General features: G+C 36.7%; 1 protein-coding gene across 4 annotated transcripts in view; it reads right to left on the bottom strand.

Annotated features, from left to right (window-relative positions):
* Positions 1 to 14,899, bottom strand: part of ryr3.S (ryanodine receptor 3 S homeolog) — a 254,374-nt gene that overhangs the window by 94,102 nt on the left and 145,373 nt on the right. For all 4 annotated transcript variants that reach the window (XM_041574388.1, XM_041574389.1, XM_041574390.1 and 1 more), the window contains exons 55-64: positions 14,046 to 14,108; positions 13,480 to 13,555; positions 11,768 to 11,891; positions 11,214 to 11,329; positions 9,594 to 9,661; positions 8,158 to 8,279; positions 6,094 to 6,143; positions 5,104 to 5,164; positions 4,777 to 5,015; positions 1,220 to 1,301 (exon numbers count right to left, since the gene is read on the bottom strand). In XM_041574388.1, coding sequence (XP_041430322.1) covers positions 1,220 to 1,301; positions 4,777 to 5,015; positions 5,104 to 5,164; positions 6,094 to 6,143; positions 8,158 to 8,279; positions 9,594 to 9,661; positions 11,214 to 11,329; positions 11,768 to 11,891; positions 13,480 to 13,555; positions 14,046 to 14,108 — 1,001 coding nt within the window. The remainder of the gene's footprint in view (positions 1 to 1,219; positions 1,302 to 4,776; positions 5,016 to 5,103; positions 5,165 to 6,093; positions 6,144 to 8,157; positions 8,280 to 9,593; positions 9,662 to 11,213; positions 11,330 to 11,767; positions 11,892 to 13,479; positions 13,556 to 14,045; positions 14,109 to 14,899) is intronic.

Here is a 14,899-nt window from a genome sequence, read left to right as displayed (position 1 = left end):
ATTTACTTTAACACACTTAGGGGGTTATTTATCAAAGCTGAATTTATCTCGATATTTTCTGCTACAAACTCTGATCAAATCCCCTCGGGTTTTTTACTCTTATTTATTATTATATTTTCCCGAAAATTTGCTTTGGGGGAAAAAAAATTTGAACTTCACAATTTGTTGGGATTTTTCATCAGTTTTTTAGGATTTTTTCGGAATTTTTGACCCGAAAACTCAGAAAACTTCGGGGTATTGCACGAAACCCAGCGCACATCAAAAAATCATTGGGACTTATCCCATTGACTTATATGCAACCTCGACAGGTCTGAGATGCCGGATTTTCTGATTCTGACTTTTCCCATCCTCGGGGTTTTAATAAATTCTGAAAAATTCATGACTTTTTAAGAGTTTGATTTTATAATTTTTCATGATTTTTGTATTCAGAGTTTAGTAAATAACCCCCTTAGTAAGCCAATCTATAGTGCAGAGCCAAGTTATTCAATGGCACCACCAAAAGGTTGGAGAGGTTAATTACAAGCCTGCAAGTCTGACAGTCCACTTTCTAGTAATGACCAGATCTACATCTACTTACAGTTATCTCTTGACATTGCTACACTGTCACAATTTCACAGCTCTAATGTCATAAAACAGTATGTTGCATATTATAACTGTCTTATTTTATGTCAAAATGAGTGAATATGTTCTTATATTATTTTCAGCAACCCTATGCACTTCTAATTCCATGATGTTCTCATTTGTCAACCTATATTCAGTGGTCAAATATATATATATATCTATATATATATATATATATATATATATATATATATATATATATATATATAATACACAAAAGCCATGAATATCTTGTAAATGATATCCTTATAAACGGTGAGTTCTGATGTCATCAGTTATAAACGGTGAGTTCTGATGTCATTTCTGTCACATGACTCACTGAAACTTGTGTATTATAATAAATAAAGTACCCCCAGTTGTAAAATATGAGGATATTAGAAGTCACCTTCGGCCTCGTACTTTTATATGGTCATGAAACTCCTCAGTGACTTATAATATCCTTATATTTTACAAGAGGGGGTACTTTATTTACTATACAGTATATGTATAATGATAAATGTAACTGCTGCAATTTTACAAGCAAAATAGATATTCGTCTTAAGGAGCAGATTGTGAATAACCTGAAATAACAGAAAAGGTCTAACATCAGAGTAATTACCTTTCAACGTAAATGTTCTTTCCTGTTCCAAGCGAATACAGACTACACAAAATTCGGTAACAGGAAACTTGTACATCATCCACTGAAAAACAAAGGGAAAAGACATACAGTTAATTGTCCCAGTTGTTCTTTTGCAAGAATAGGATCTGTTATCTGGAAACCTGTTATCCAGAAAGCTCTGAATTACAGGAAAGTAATCTCCCCTAGACTTCATTTTAATCAAATAATTAAGAATGTTAAAGTGCATTATCTCTGTAATAATAAAACATTAGCTTGAACATGATCCGAACAAAGATAGAATTAATCCTTATTGGGGGTAAAACAATCCTATTGGGTTTATTTAATGTTTAAATATTTTTTGTATATTTAGGGGCAGATTTATGAAGGGTTGAATAAAAAAATCTAATTTTTAAATTCGAAATTCGAGCTAATTTTAGGGGCATATTTATCAATGGTCGAGTTTCGAATTGAAAATACTTCAAAATTCGAATTCAAAAAGACCAACCGAAGTGAAGTCGAAGGTTTTTTCGGGTCGAAGTGGTCAGTATTCAGCCGTATTCGAATCATACGATTGAAGCAATAGCGCATTCAATCGTATTTGATTTGAAGTTTTTCCCCCTAAAATACTTTGATTTTTCAAAGTCCACAAATAGTTCTAGGAGGTCCCCCATAGGCTAAAACAGCACTTCGGCAGGTTTTAGATGGCGAATGGTCGAAGTTTTAAAGAGACAGTACATAATAAATTTCGATATTCAAATTTCGAACTTTTTTTCAAATTCAAATCGAAGTTGGACTATTCCCTAGTCAAAGTATACAACAAATAGCTCAAAATTCTACATTTTTAACTTCGAAAATTCATTTTGATCTTTGAATTTGAAAAAAATTTGAAAATTTGAATATCCAAATTTATCATGTACAGTCTCTTTAAAAATTCTCCAGCTAAAACCTGCCGAATTGCTGTTTTAGCCTATAGGGGACCTCGTAGAACCCATTTGGAGTTATTTGGTGGACTTTCACTCGAAGTTCAAAAAAAAAAAAAAATAGTTTTTATTAATAAATTTCAGTTGGCATTTTTTTATTCGAATTTCGAGTTGGCGGGAGTTTAAAAAAACTCCCATCACCTCGAAATTCGTCGGAAGAGGAAGGGCAAAATCAGTGGAATTCTCAGACAATTACAGAACTGTACACTATAAAAAAATAGCCATAAATGAACGTAAAGCAGCTTTTGTAAGCAAAAAAATGACCCGCAGGAGGAGTCGATTTCTGAGAAGCAGAAAAGTTGGGGTAGACTCTTAGCTCCCCTCAATTAATTAATGCCAAGTTTTGCCAAAGGATTTGGCAAAATACTTAAACAACCTCGGTCTTTTTCCTAATAAAGGAAAGTATAATGCTAAACAACTTTCCAATATATTAATTGCACATTCTTCTTGGGTTTAAAATAATTTAAAAATATAATTAGCATTATTTTTTTTATCCCTTTCCATTAGTGATGCAACGAATCCACTATTTTCGAACCTCCGAATCCTCCGTGAAAGATTTGCCACAATACCGAACCGGATCCGAATTTGCATATGCAAATTAGGGGTGTGAAGGGGAAAACATTTTTTACTTCCTTGTTTTGTGACAAAAAGTCCTGTGATTTCCCTCCCGCCCCTAATTTGCATATGCAAATTAGGATTCGGTTCGGCCGGGCATAAGGATTCAGCAGAATCCTGCTGAAAAAGGTTGAAAAGGTCGAATCCTGCCCGAATCCCGAACCGAATCCTGGATTAGGTGCATCCCTACTTTCCATTCACTTTTGGTCTGACTTTTAAAACAATGCAACAGAAGTTAAGTCTTAGGGGTAACTAAATGTAGTTGTGTGAAATATAAAATTATGGGTTTTTAAAATTAATTTCTTGGAAAGGGGTTGGGAGAGTGCAAATCTGGAAGGATCAGCACGGATTCTCTAAAAATTTGTTGTTGTTTTTTTTAAAAATCAGCAGAATTTCTAATTTAACTTTCTTAAACAAAATACTTTTGCTCTGTGTTGTTTACTTCAAACCACAATTTAAGGAAAAACGAAAGTTTTAAAATGTACAATTTATGCTGATAATGATCCAGGCTGTAAAGGAATTGTTCAGTATAAACATAAAAACTGGGTAAAACAATGATGGCTTAACAAGATCCAATATGTACAATTATTAAAGGAACTCTTAAAATAAAAACTGGAAAAATAGATAGGTTGTGCCAAATAAATATGTTTTCAATATAGTTAGGAAAAAATGTAATCTATTAAAAAAACTGGAGTGAGTGGATGTGTAACATAATAGCCAGAACACTGCTTCCTGCTTTTCAGCTCTCTTGCTTTCCACTGATTGGTTACCAGGCAGTAACCAATCAGTGACTTGAGGGGGGCCACATGGGACATAATTGTTGCTTTTGAATCTGAGCTGAATGCTGAGGATCAATTACAAACTCACTGAACAGTTATGTCCCATGTGGCCCCCCTTATAGTCACTGACTAACTCAGAGTTAGAGAGCTGAAAAGCAGGAAATAGTGTTCTGGCTATTATGTTACACATCCACTCACTCCAGCCTTTATACATTACATCTTTGCCTAACTAACTATATTAGAAACATTTTTTATTTTGCACAGCCTATCTATTTTTCCAGTTTTTATTTTTATTTGAAGAGATCCTTTAATAATTGTACATATTGGATCTTGTTAGGCCATCATTGTGTCAGTTACACTCAGTAAAACTACACATGTTCAGTGCGATCTGAGCAGCTGCTGAGAATTTAAGCTTAGTGGGTCCCTTTGTCATATAAATTGATGCTACAGGGCTAATAATTAGATTTGGATACAGAATGTGCTATTTCTATTTCTTCCAGGTGATGTGAATCTGAATTCGTTACTAATTAGACTTGTATGGTGACCTTTAGATTTATTTTAAGGATGCACCGAATCCAGGATTCAGTTCGGGATTCGGTCTTTTCTGCAAGATTCGGATTCCGCCTAATCCTTCTGCCCGGCCGAGCTGAATCCTAATTTTCTTATGTAAATTAGGGGTGGGGAGGGAAATCACAAGACTTTTTTTCACAAAACAAGGAAGTAAAAATTTTTTCCAAAAGTGATTTCCTTTTTTTAAAAGATTATTTCAGAACTATCCCCACGCCCTGCTCTTTATTTTAAATCTAAATGGGAAACTGACCTAGCCACTGCCATACCTATGGACTCTTGGGACAAAATTACGCAGCTGATGTATACATCATCTACATGTACAAAACTGCAGGAACTTAATTATAAATTATACACAAAATGGTACAAATACCCTACTAAACAATAAAAAATTTATTTTGAAAAAAAAAAATGTTTCCCCCTTCCCAGTCCTAATTTGCATATGCAAATTCTGATTCGGTTTGGTAATCGGCCGAATTGTACGCGAAGGATTCGGTGCATCCCTATTTTTATACTAATACAACATTCCAGAGAATGGACTGTGAATTAGTAGAAAATAAAATTCATTACTCAGGAAACAGCATTTGGATAATGTAAGTACAGACAATGGACTTACATAATAAATCAACACCAAACTGGTGGCGAGCTACATGCTCAAAGATAGATGTTAGGATTGGTAAAAGTGCCACAGTGGTGTAGTTAATGTTCTGGGAGACTCCCTTCATTTGAGTCCTCGAGTGAGTAAACTTTCCCAGTTTCAGGTTTTCCAAAGTTTTCTCCAAATCTTCAGCAGCATTTTCAAAAAATGCGCGAACTCCCGCCTTCACCAGCTCAGATCCAGATTTCATGACTGTACTGTAAAGGTAGGGAAATATGGCAAGTTTTACAAATCTTTTTGTAAATAACAAGGTGATATTTTAAAGAATATAACGGTGACATTTACCGTGTGTCCAGTGTCTGAGCGAGAATGTGGAGGCAGCTCACCATTGTGGCAGAATCACTCCCTGCATTAAAGAGAAAATCAGCTCAACTCCGTGACAGTTTTACAATGATTGAACTAAGCCCAACTCCAGACATGGGAATTTATTACTGATTGGGCAACGTCTTGCCTAATCTTGCAAGTATCTTCCATAGCATGTGACACATGTATAATATAAGAAGCGGAGATACTGAAAAAGAGAATTGCTTTTCACAAAGCCAAATTGATGGAGCACGTTTCATTTTAATCATGTCTAGTAATAAATATTTAAAAAACCACAAATTTACTAAAATTGAGAGCAGAGCAGGTAAAAAGTAAACTGATTTATTTGCATAGAATGGGACCTGCCTACAGTGTTGGACTGGCCCACCGGGATACCAGGAAAACTCCCGGTTGGACCAGGTGTCAGTGGGCCTCTTGCCTCTAACCATTTGGCCAATTTCATGGTCAATTCCTATTTCTTAGGCTTAATAATGGAAGATTAGAGTATAGTAAGTAGATATAAAAGACTAGGGGGTAAATTTATCAAAGAGTGAAGTTCCGCCACTAGAGTGAAATTCCGCAGCTCTCAATTCATTTCTATGGGATTTTGAAAGGCGTATTTATCAATGGGTGAAAGTGAAAGTTCACCCTTTGATAAATACGCCTTTAAAAATCCCATAGAAATGAATGGAGAGTGGCGGAATTTCACTCTAGTGGCGGAACTTCACTATGAACTTCACTCTTTGATAAATATACCCCTAGGAGAATAAAGAGGTTACGTGAAGAGAGGAGAAATAATATTTGCAAAGTGGGCCCACGGTCTGAGGTTTTCTGGTGGGTCCATGGTCTGAGGTTTTCTGGTGGGTCCATGGTCTGAGGTTTTCTGGTGGGCCCACGGTCTGAGGTTTTCTGGTGGGCCCCTGGCATCCCAGTCTAGATATATTGCACTTGACCCAAACTACTGCAACTTACCAAAGAGAGAAATCCTATGTCTGACAAGAGCTGCCAGTTTGCAGAATAGACTGAAGTGGAGGATAATGAGGACAGAGGGAAGCAGAAGAAAAGAAATAAAATGGAGCAGATTAGGAAAGAAAGATACAAAGAAAGCCATTCAATAAAGCTGATATGCTAAAATATCATTAACAAAGTATAGTGAAAACAAAGATGTGCACAACAGCAAGAGAATTGCATTACTGGGGCAACTGCCAGTAACTGGCGTTTAAAGGACACTTATCAATGTTATTAAACTATATAATCATTTATCTATATTATACTAAGAATATATGCAGCTATTTAGCAATAATATTACAACAAAACAAATGTTTCAAATTAATTTAACAGAAAAGTAGGTTAAAGGATTTGTCAGTTTGTATAGCGGGCCCCTCAAAGGCCAACTTTATCTCATGTGGTCCATGGGCAAATCGGTTGGTAATCTAAACGGTCTGGCAAAATACATGGAGAGTCCACTTATCTGATTATCTGCCCATATGTAGAATGATGCTGATTGGTGGGTTTCACTACATGGAGTTGAGAACCCCTGCAGTTCTTGATCCAAATCATGTGGCAAAGCAAGTTTTGTCAATTTATGACTTCTGGGTAATGAACTATTGTGCAAAGGCACTAGAATTTAATTGGCCAGAATACCCAGTATATAGACAAGAGATTATACGGTTTGGTGTGCTGCTTTCAACAAGTGTATTCTCATATTTATGAGATGCTTCATGTAAACGTCAACAGTTGATCAGTTTGTGAACTGGGCCACTCAAATTCATATATATGAACATTAAAAAGAGCAGATGGCTCACAAAGCAAGTAATAAATGGCCTGACAAAGTCCTTGGCAAAGGTTCTAAAGAGAACAGAAATGTTGACCATTTTTTTTTAAAATTTAACATAGATCTGGATGAATGCTGGACTGCTTGCTAGATCTATCAATCGACAACAGTGGGGCTCATTTATCAACACTGGGCAAATTTGCCCATGGGCAGTTACCTATAGCAACCAATCAGCGATTAGCTTTTAAAAGCCAGCTGCTAGTAGAACAATGAATGCAGCAATCTGATTGGTTGCCATGGGTTACTGCCCATGGGCAAATTTGCCCAGTGTTGATAAATGACCCCCCAGTATGTTTATTATGTTCCAGAGTGCACCTTTATGGTAGAATTGTAAAAATCCAGCCTGAGAGTACAAACACATTATGCAGTGGCCCATCTTTCATGGGCTAATGAAAATGCAGCTATCCCAGAATCGTGATCAAACATGACCAGTCATAAGTTATTTAATGGGAACCATCAGATCATGCCAGATGCTAAATTTATGTTATGACAAGAATAGTAATGTAATGAACAAATCTGTGTATAAACTAAAACCCAGTACAGAACCATTTTTTTTTAACTCCAGAAGGGTTACAATTTCCCTTCAATCCAATGGCAGTATTCCATATTAATTCCATGGTACGTCATGAGTCTAAGATTTCGCGTGTGTCTAGCAATGGCCGTGTAACCATCTGTTGCTGGAGCGGCTTAATGAGAAGAAAGCAAAAGTACTGGAGCAGACCAGACAAACAGAAAAAATTACAGGACCTGAAATGTGTATAGCACAGATTAACCTAAAAAATTGTCTAAAAATGTTTTTAAATTGATATATATTTCTGCAAAAACACATATCCCTGATTAAATGGTGCCAGATTGCATTTGTCATGTTGCATATATATATATATTTATAACGGGGAGTGGGTGTTTACTTGTACCCTTTTATATTATACACCTATACCTCTCCAATGACAATTGCCTATGGCTGGTATTCAGACAAAAGTTCCAATACCGTTAATTGCCACTTTATTCCTCAGCACATGTCTAAAAAAACGCAAAGAAAAACATTACATGGTCAGGGTTTCAGATTGAAATCTTTTTAAACATCTGATTAAGTTTTATTGATCCTATGTAAATCATTTTAATAGTTTCAAGAGCTGTAAGGAAATGCATTGGGGAATTACCAAAACAAAAAGGACTTAAATGCACAAGCTTCTTCTACATACCTTGCCACCATTTCCTTCTCTTTGTTAGAGGCATAACCACTGCTGCTTAAAGTTTTCGTTGGTGAGGAAAGAAAATACAGACAGTGGTTCTGAAAGTACTGGTCAACAAGGGGAAGCAGAACCTGAAACATGAAAGGACGGTCATTAGCAACTATGGCTTAGTAGAACTAATATAAGAAGCTTAAAGGAGAAGGAAAGCTACGGAGGCATTTTCTTGCCAATAGATTAGCTGCAATAGTGCAAGCTAGAATGCTATATTTATTCTGTAGAATGTTTTACCATACCTGAGTAAAAAGCTCTAGAAACTCTCTGTTTGTTTAGGATAGGAGCTGCAGTATTAACATGGTGTGACATCACTTCCTGCCTGAGTCTCTCCCTGCTCTGGGCTCAGATTACAGTAGAGAAGGGAGGGGGTGGGGGAAGAGGAACAAACTGAGCATGCTCACGCCCAGGGCAAAGAGGTTTAAGCTGAAGGCAGGAAGTCTGATACAGAAGCCCATGAGTACACAATAGAAGGAAAGAAATGCAGCGTTTCTTTTGACAGGGGACTCAGAGCAGCACTACTTTGGGGGTTTACTGGTATATTTAGATGGACCTTTCTGTTAAGGCTTACTTATTTTTAACCTTTCCTTCTCCTTTAAGAAACCTATTAGCCCACCTGAGCCATCTGCAAGTAGGATATCTGGGGATATCTGAGCATAAAAGGGACTAGTGTACTAGTATACTGCCCACCAACCTACTAACCACCCTGCATTATCAGTTGAGTTGCAGCTTCAGATGAAGCCACTTTGGTTTGTGTGTTTGACACAGAATAACTAAATCCAGACATCCCATTTATCCCATTTAACACAGAAAATTGCGTCACAGCATCCCATTCTATTAAAGTGTTCACCATTGTGAACAATGGTGCTTTGGAATTGCTAATGAAAAGCTTAATTGAGTTAAGATGACTTTAGATAACACAGTTTCTTCAGTTAATCTTTAGTTTCTTCAGTTAATCCCGAGTCATGACGCATTTAACTAGGGATTCACCGAATACACTATTTTGGATTCAGCTGAACACCCGAATCCATCGTGAAAGATTCGGCTGAATACAGAACCGAATATGCAAATTAGGGTTGGCAAGGGGAAAACATTTTTTACTCCCTTGTTTTGTGACAAAAAATCAAGGGATTCCATTCCCCGTCCCTAATTTGCATATTCAAATTAGGGGTCAGATTCGGTTCGGCCAGGCAGAAGGATTCGGCTGAATCCTGCTAAAAAAAGGCTGAATCCTGGCCGAATCCCGAAACCGAATCCTGGATTCAAAGCATTCCTACATTTAACACACAAATTCAAGTGGCTATATATAAGTGGCTATATATTATACATATTAAAGGGTAAATCATCCCAAAACTGTCTGTAGCTCTACTACTAATATAATGTAACACACTTACTTTAGCAAAAAATTTTATCTCTTGCTCATGAGGTGACTTCTCAGATTTACCACTGCTAACAACGGCCTCTGTTCAATAAAAAAAAAAAAAAAAACAGGAAACAGGAAAATTAAAAAAAATGTGTATGAGTTTTGCATTTGGATTATTTTCTCAAATATTGTTTGGGTATATAACTAAAATCAATGTGATTTTCATTTACTCTTTGTGTAATGCAAACTACTGCAAAAATGAAAATGTGACATAAGCTTCATCTTTCTGAAATAGGAAACTTGAAATACAAAAATTCTGTACAGTTTCTGAAATCAATTTTATTTTCTCTATCCCTCTCTCAGCATTTGTTTTTCTTCATTCTCTCTTCGTGCTTGAGTAGAGTTTTGATTGACAGCTAGATCCATTATAACTTTTAGGTCGGGGGCTCCTTTTCCTTGCAGAAGTATTAGCGCTCACTCAAATAACTGATTCCAACACAAACAAAATCTAACAAAATAACTTTGGCACAGATCGGCATGTAGAGAGACAGGATTTCTGGTGATTTTAAAAGAGTGAGCTCTCTAATACATCTTCTAGTGAAAATGATCTCAATCAGTCAAAATCAGAATGTTGTATTTGCCTTTGTTTTTAACTCTATTGGATATACAGGTATAGGATCCCTTATCCAGAAACCCGATATCCAGAAAGACTCCCATAGACTCCATTTTATCCAAATAATTCAAATTTTTAAAATTAATTTCCTTTTTCTATGTAATATTAAAACAGTATCTTGTACTTGATCCAACTGAGATATAATTAATCCTTATTGGAAGCAAAAACAGTCTATTGGATTTATTTAATGTTTCAATGAATTTCTAGTTGATTTAAGGCATGAAGACCCAAATTACGGAAAGATCCATTATACGGAAAACCCAAGGTCCCCAGCATTCTGGATAACAGGTCCCATGTCTGTATATATATATATATTTTTTTGTAACTTAGATTTTTTTATTAGTCATAACAATGTTATTTTACAGCAGATAAAACCAAGCATTGGTACATTGCAGTTGCTTTATGTATATGAAAAGAAAACAAAAAGATTAAGGAAAAGCGACATCACTATTATTTATTTGAACTTAATGGTCTACTGTTTATAGAGGAAGGACTATCAAAGTTCAATCATCCAAGGTTAGTAGTTCGCATGGTGCCCATACCTCTAAATAGAGAGGGATATTATTGCGGATTTTGACAATGCCATATCCAAAAATCTTATGGCCTCAACTCAATTTCCCCCAGGGTTGGAAAAATATTAGATCTCCAATGAGATGCGATTGATATTCGGGTATTGTTAAAATCGGATTTATCAAAGCTTGAATGGTTCTATTGGATATATTTAATTCTTTAATACTTTGCTGTCTTATCTTTCATCACTCAAACAGGGACCCTGATAACATAATACAGTATATTACAAAGTGGAGGCATTTAGATCAGAACATTCAATCAAAACTTCAAAATAAAAATGAAGACTAACTGCATACTATACTGGAACATTCCTGTCCAAAACATACTATAGTTTCATTATAAGAAGACATTCCCTTCAACTATTAAAGACAAACTTGGAAACAAAATCTTTAGAGCTTTATGACTCACCTAGGTGTGCAATAAATTCCTGTGCAGAGTCCACATAATGAAGAACTTTTTTGAGAAATTTAAAGGCAAATCTTTTTTCCATGGAAGACGCATCAAGCTCCATATCTTTTAGTCCTCTAATTATAATCACAAAACAGAACTCAGCATTAGTCCAAAAAAAACAATACACATACTGAAAACTAGGGATGCACCGAATCCACTATTTTGGATTTGGCCGAATCCCTGAATCCATCTTGGAAGATTCGGCCGAATACCCAACCGAATCCGAACCCTACTTTGCATATGCAAATTAGGGGCGGGAAATGAAAAAGTGGAAAAAAATTGGTTTGCTTTCTTGTTTTGTAACACAGTCTCATGAAATCCCGCCCACCCCACAATTTGCATATGCAAATTAGGATTCGGGTTCGGCCAGGCACAAGGATTCGGCCGAATCCGAATCCTGCTGAAAAAGTCCGAATCTTGGCCGAATCCCGAACCGAATCCTGGATTCGGTGCATCCCTACTGAAAACAACCACTTAGAACTAAGATCAGATACAAACAAATACATTACTACCTGGATATGGCATAGCCATTTACTTGAAGGAACTTGAACAGCTCCTGAGCTTTCTCACGATCTCGAGCTTTCTCCTTTGCAGTTAAGGTATCATAAGGCACCAGTAATGGATGGCTACCTCCACCTGAAGGGAGTTGAAAATGTTTTTTTTTTTTTAGCTACTCTTCATGCATCCAAATGGTGTTGGATTCCCATACATGCAAATCCACTTATTTATTCAAAATAAATGTAAACATTCACAAATGTATTGTAAGGGTCCACACAACAAGACCAAATTTATGCTTTTAGACATTGAATAGAAATTCGGTGTATAGGTATAAAGTAAAAATATACCCCTTTTTATTATTATTATTATTATTATTAACATGTATTTATATAGTGCCAACATATTGCGTAGCACTGTAAAGTAAAAGTGATTATACAACTAAATTACATGAATTCTATACATAGAACATATGGAGTTACATACATCACAATCAATACCGGTACAAAAGGTGAGGAAGGCCCTATGCAGAAAGAGCTTACACTCTAAAGGGAAGGGAGTAATACACAAGGTGTGGAAGTGGACAAGATCGAATTAAGTGGGTGAGAAATGTGGTACTGTATGTGGTGTTGCGTTTGGTAGTTAAGCAGAGTGAGGGGAGGCTTCTTGAAAGAAATGCGTTTTAAGAGATTTCTTGAAAGCAGAAAGGTTGGGAGAAAGTCGGACAGACTTTGGGAGAGAGTTCCAGAGGAGGGGTGCAGCCCTTGCAAAGTCTTGAATGCGAGCATGTGAGGAGGTAATGAGAGAAGAGTTGAGGAGCAGGTCAGTAGAGGAGAGTAGTAAGTGATTGGGTGAGTATATAGAGATGAGTTCAGAGATGTAGGGTGGGGCAGAGTTATGAAGTGCTTTGAAAGTCAGTGTCAATAATTTGAATTTGATTCTGTGTAAAAACGACACAGAAGCACTATCCGATCTTCCATAAATAAATATAATTTTTTTACACAGATATACCTGATTCCACAGATTGAAAGGAAACCATAACAGTCTCTGTGCTCTTTGGGACAAGTTCCCAACCCCCCCCTCAAACTTAATTTGACATAAACTATTCAGGGTCGCTCCTGCCAGGGGTCAGCAGTGAGTGGCCAGTTTCAAGGGGCAGCAAAAAGCCGCCTCTTGTAACCTGCGCTCATTGAACTAGTGAGGTGGCCCCCGAGGATCGCCCTCTGTTGCTTAAGTATTAATATTGGGGGTAGTTTTCCTTTGAATGGGTAATTGTTTGCGAGGAATCAAATAGTATTTTGGGTTAAGAACTCCTTTAAGGGAGTTACTTTATTACAGCTATAGGATTATTAGTTGAAAACCTATTTCCCAGAAAGCACGGAAATACAAGTAGTATTTAAACAAATAACTCGTGTTTTTAAACATTTTCCTTTTGACTATAATAAGTGCCTTGTTCTTGATGGCAATTCAGCTTTATAAATTCATGTTGTGTCAAAACAAATAGAATTTTAGATGTTAAATGTTGTTTTAGTAAAGTTAAGGAATGCCAATCCAGTTTACTGAAAGTACCAAACATTCCAATAGCTATAGTGCTTGCGCATATACGTTGGGCACCTCGCACATATATACGGCAGATCATGATCTTTCAGTTTCCGTAGACAGGCTGAATTAAGCGGATGTCTAAGTGAGATTTAATTTAAATTTAAAACATCAAACATGTGACTCTAACCTTTGTTCTCCAGTTCCATCTTCTTTTTCTTAGCCCAAATGTTGTGGTAGTTTTCTGCCATCACTTCAACCATTCCCTGTATAGAACCAGAGTATAATCAGAGCTAAAAGTTTAATCTTAATTCAGTGTTTGATTGTACAAATGCTAAAGAAGAGTATCACTGAAATAAGTTTAAGTGGACCACTGTCTCAGATCGATGTTAATATGTTCTGGTTCACACAGGATTAACATTTCCACAAGATAAAATTCATCTGAGTGTTTCCATCTAATTTGATAAAACCTTGACAAATATTTCACAACATAAGAAACATTCCTTGCTAAAAGATTTTCTCTGCCTGCAAACATTACTTGCACTGTAGCCATATTTGGAAAAAAAACCTAACATTTCTCTCACTGAGATAAAAACAGAGATACAGTTCTGCCAGCCCCAAACATGATTTTGGCATATCATCCACACAAAGACAATATCTGAAAATGAATGTCTTGCAGATACAAAAGACCCTGAGATTATTTTCTTGGTCAGATGAAAGGATTACAAATGGGCATAAACAATCAGAAAAACAAACCTGCAGCTCCCTGGAAAGGACAACATTGCCGAGATCTTCTGGAGCGGGGCTATAACCATTTCCCTGCAATATACAGAATAGGATCAGTTAATAAAGGAGTAATGGAATGGTGACTCTCAATACTTTCAGAAGTACATTTTAAAAAATGATCCATGCTATCACCAAGCAGGCCGTGTGCGCAAATACTATGCACCTTTACAAAGCATGCAGAATCTTAAGTGTTATATTAGTGTTATACTATTAAATAGTTACATAAATGTTTGTGCACTCCACGATTGGTTGTGTGCACCGCTATCATTATTTGTGTGTGCACAAACACAGTTTGGGATTTGCAGTGTAAATAGCACTTATGGGCTTGCTGTGCAATTAACTAGCCATATAATTACAAGAACCACATGTTGGGAAATCCCCTGCCTGTGCAGCTACAGGTTCAATTTAGAGTGAAGGAAGGGGCAGGAGCCCTTGTCCCTGTGCAGTGTGTCTGGCAGATACTGGAGGGTGTCACAAGGCTTTGTACGTGTGCCTGCCACGTGGGAAAAAATACCTTTGTCCATCTGGAGAGGTATTTGGGCAGGTAGCGCTACCTGGGAAACTTAAGAGCTCTTTGGGGAAAAGGGACTGAGACTCTCTGTCCACTAGGAGTGGAGTGTGGGACTTTGCCTGGCAAGGAGATGCCAGGATAGCACTGTAACAGGTTCCCCAGGGTAGTAGGTCATTAATAGGGTCATTAATACGATGTAAATGCATATTTTAGGTTGCCTTTAAATTTGTATAAAGTTATATTTGTTATACCGCAAACAGTGTGTTTGATTGTTTTCCTAATGGAGCCACCCACAGGTGTAGGTGGAGGCACT

Source organism: Xenopus laevis, chromosome 8S (genome assembly GCF_017654675.1).
Source record: "Xenopus laevis strain J_2021 chromosome 8S, Xenopus_laevis_v10.1, whole genome shotgun sequence".
NCBI classification, from domain to species: Eukaryota; Metazoa; Chordata; class Amphibia; order Anura; family Pipidae; genus Xenopus; species Xenopus laevis.
This window is presented reverse-complemented; position numbering and strand designations above follow the sequence as displayed.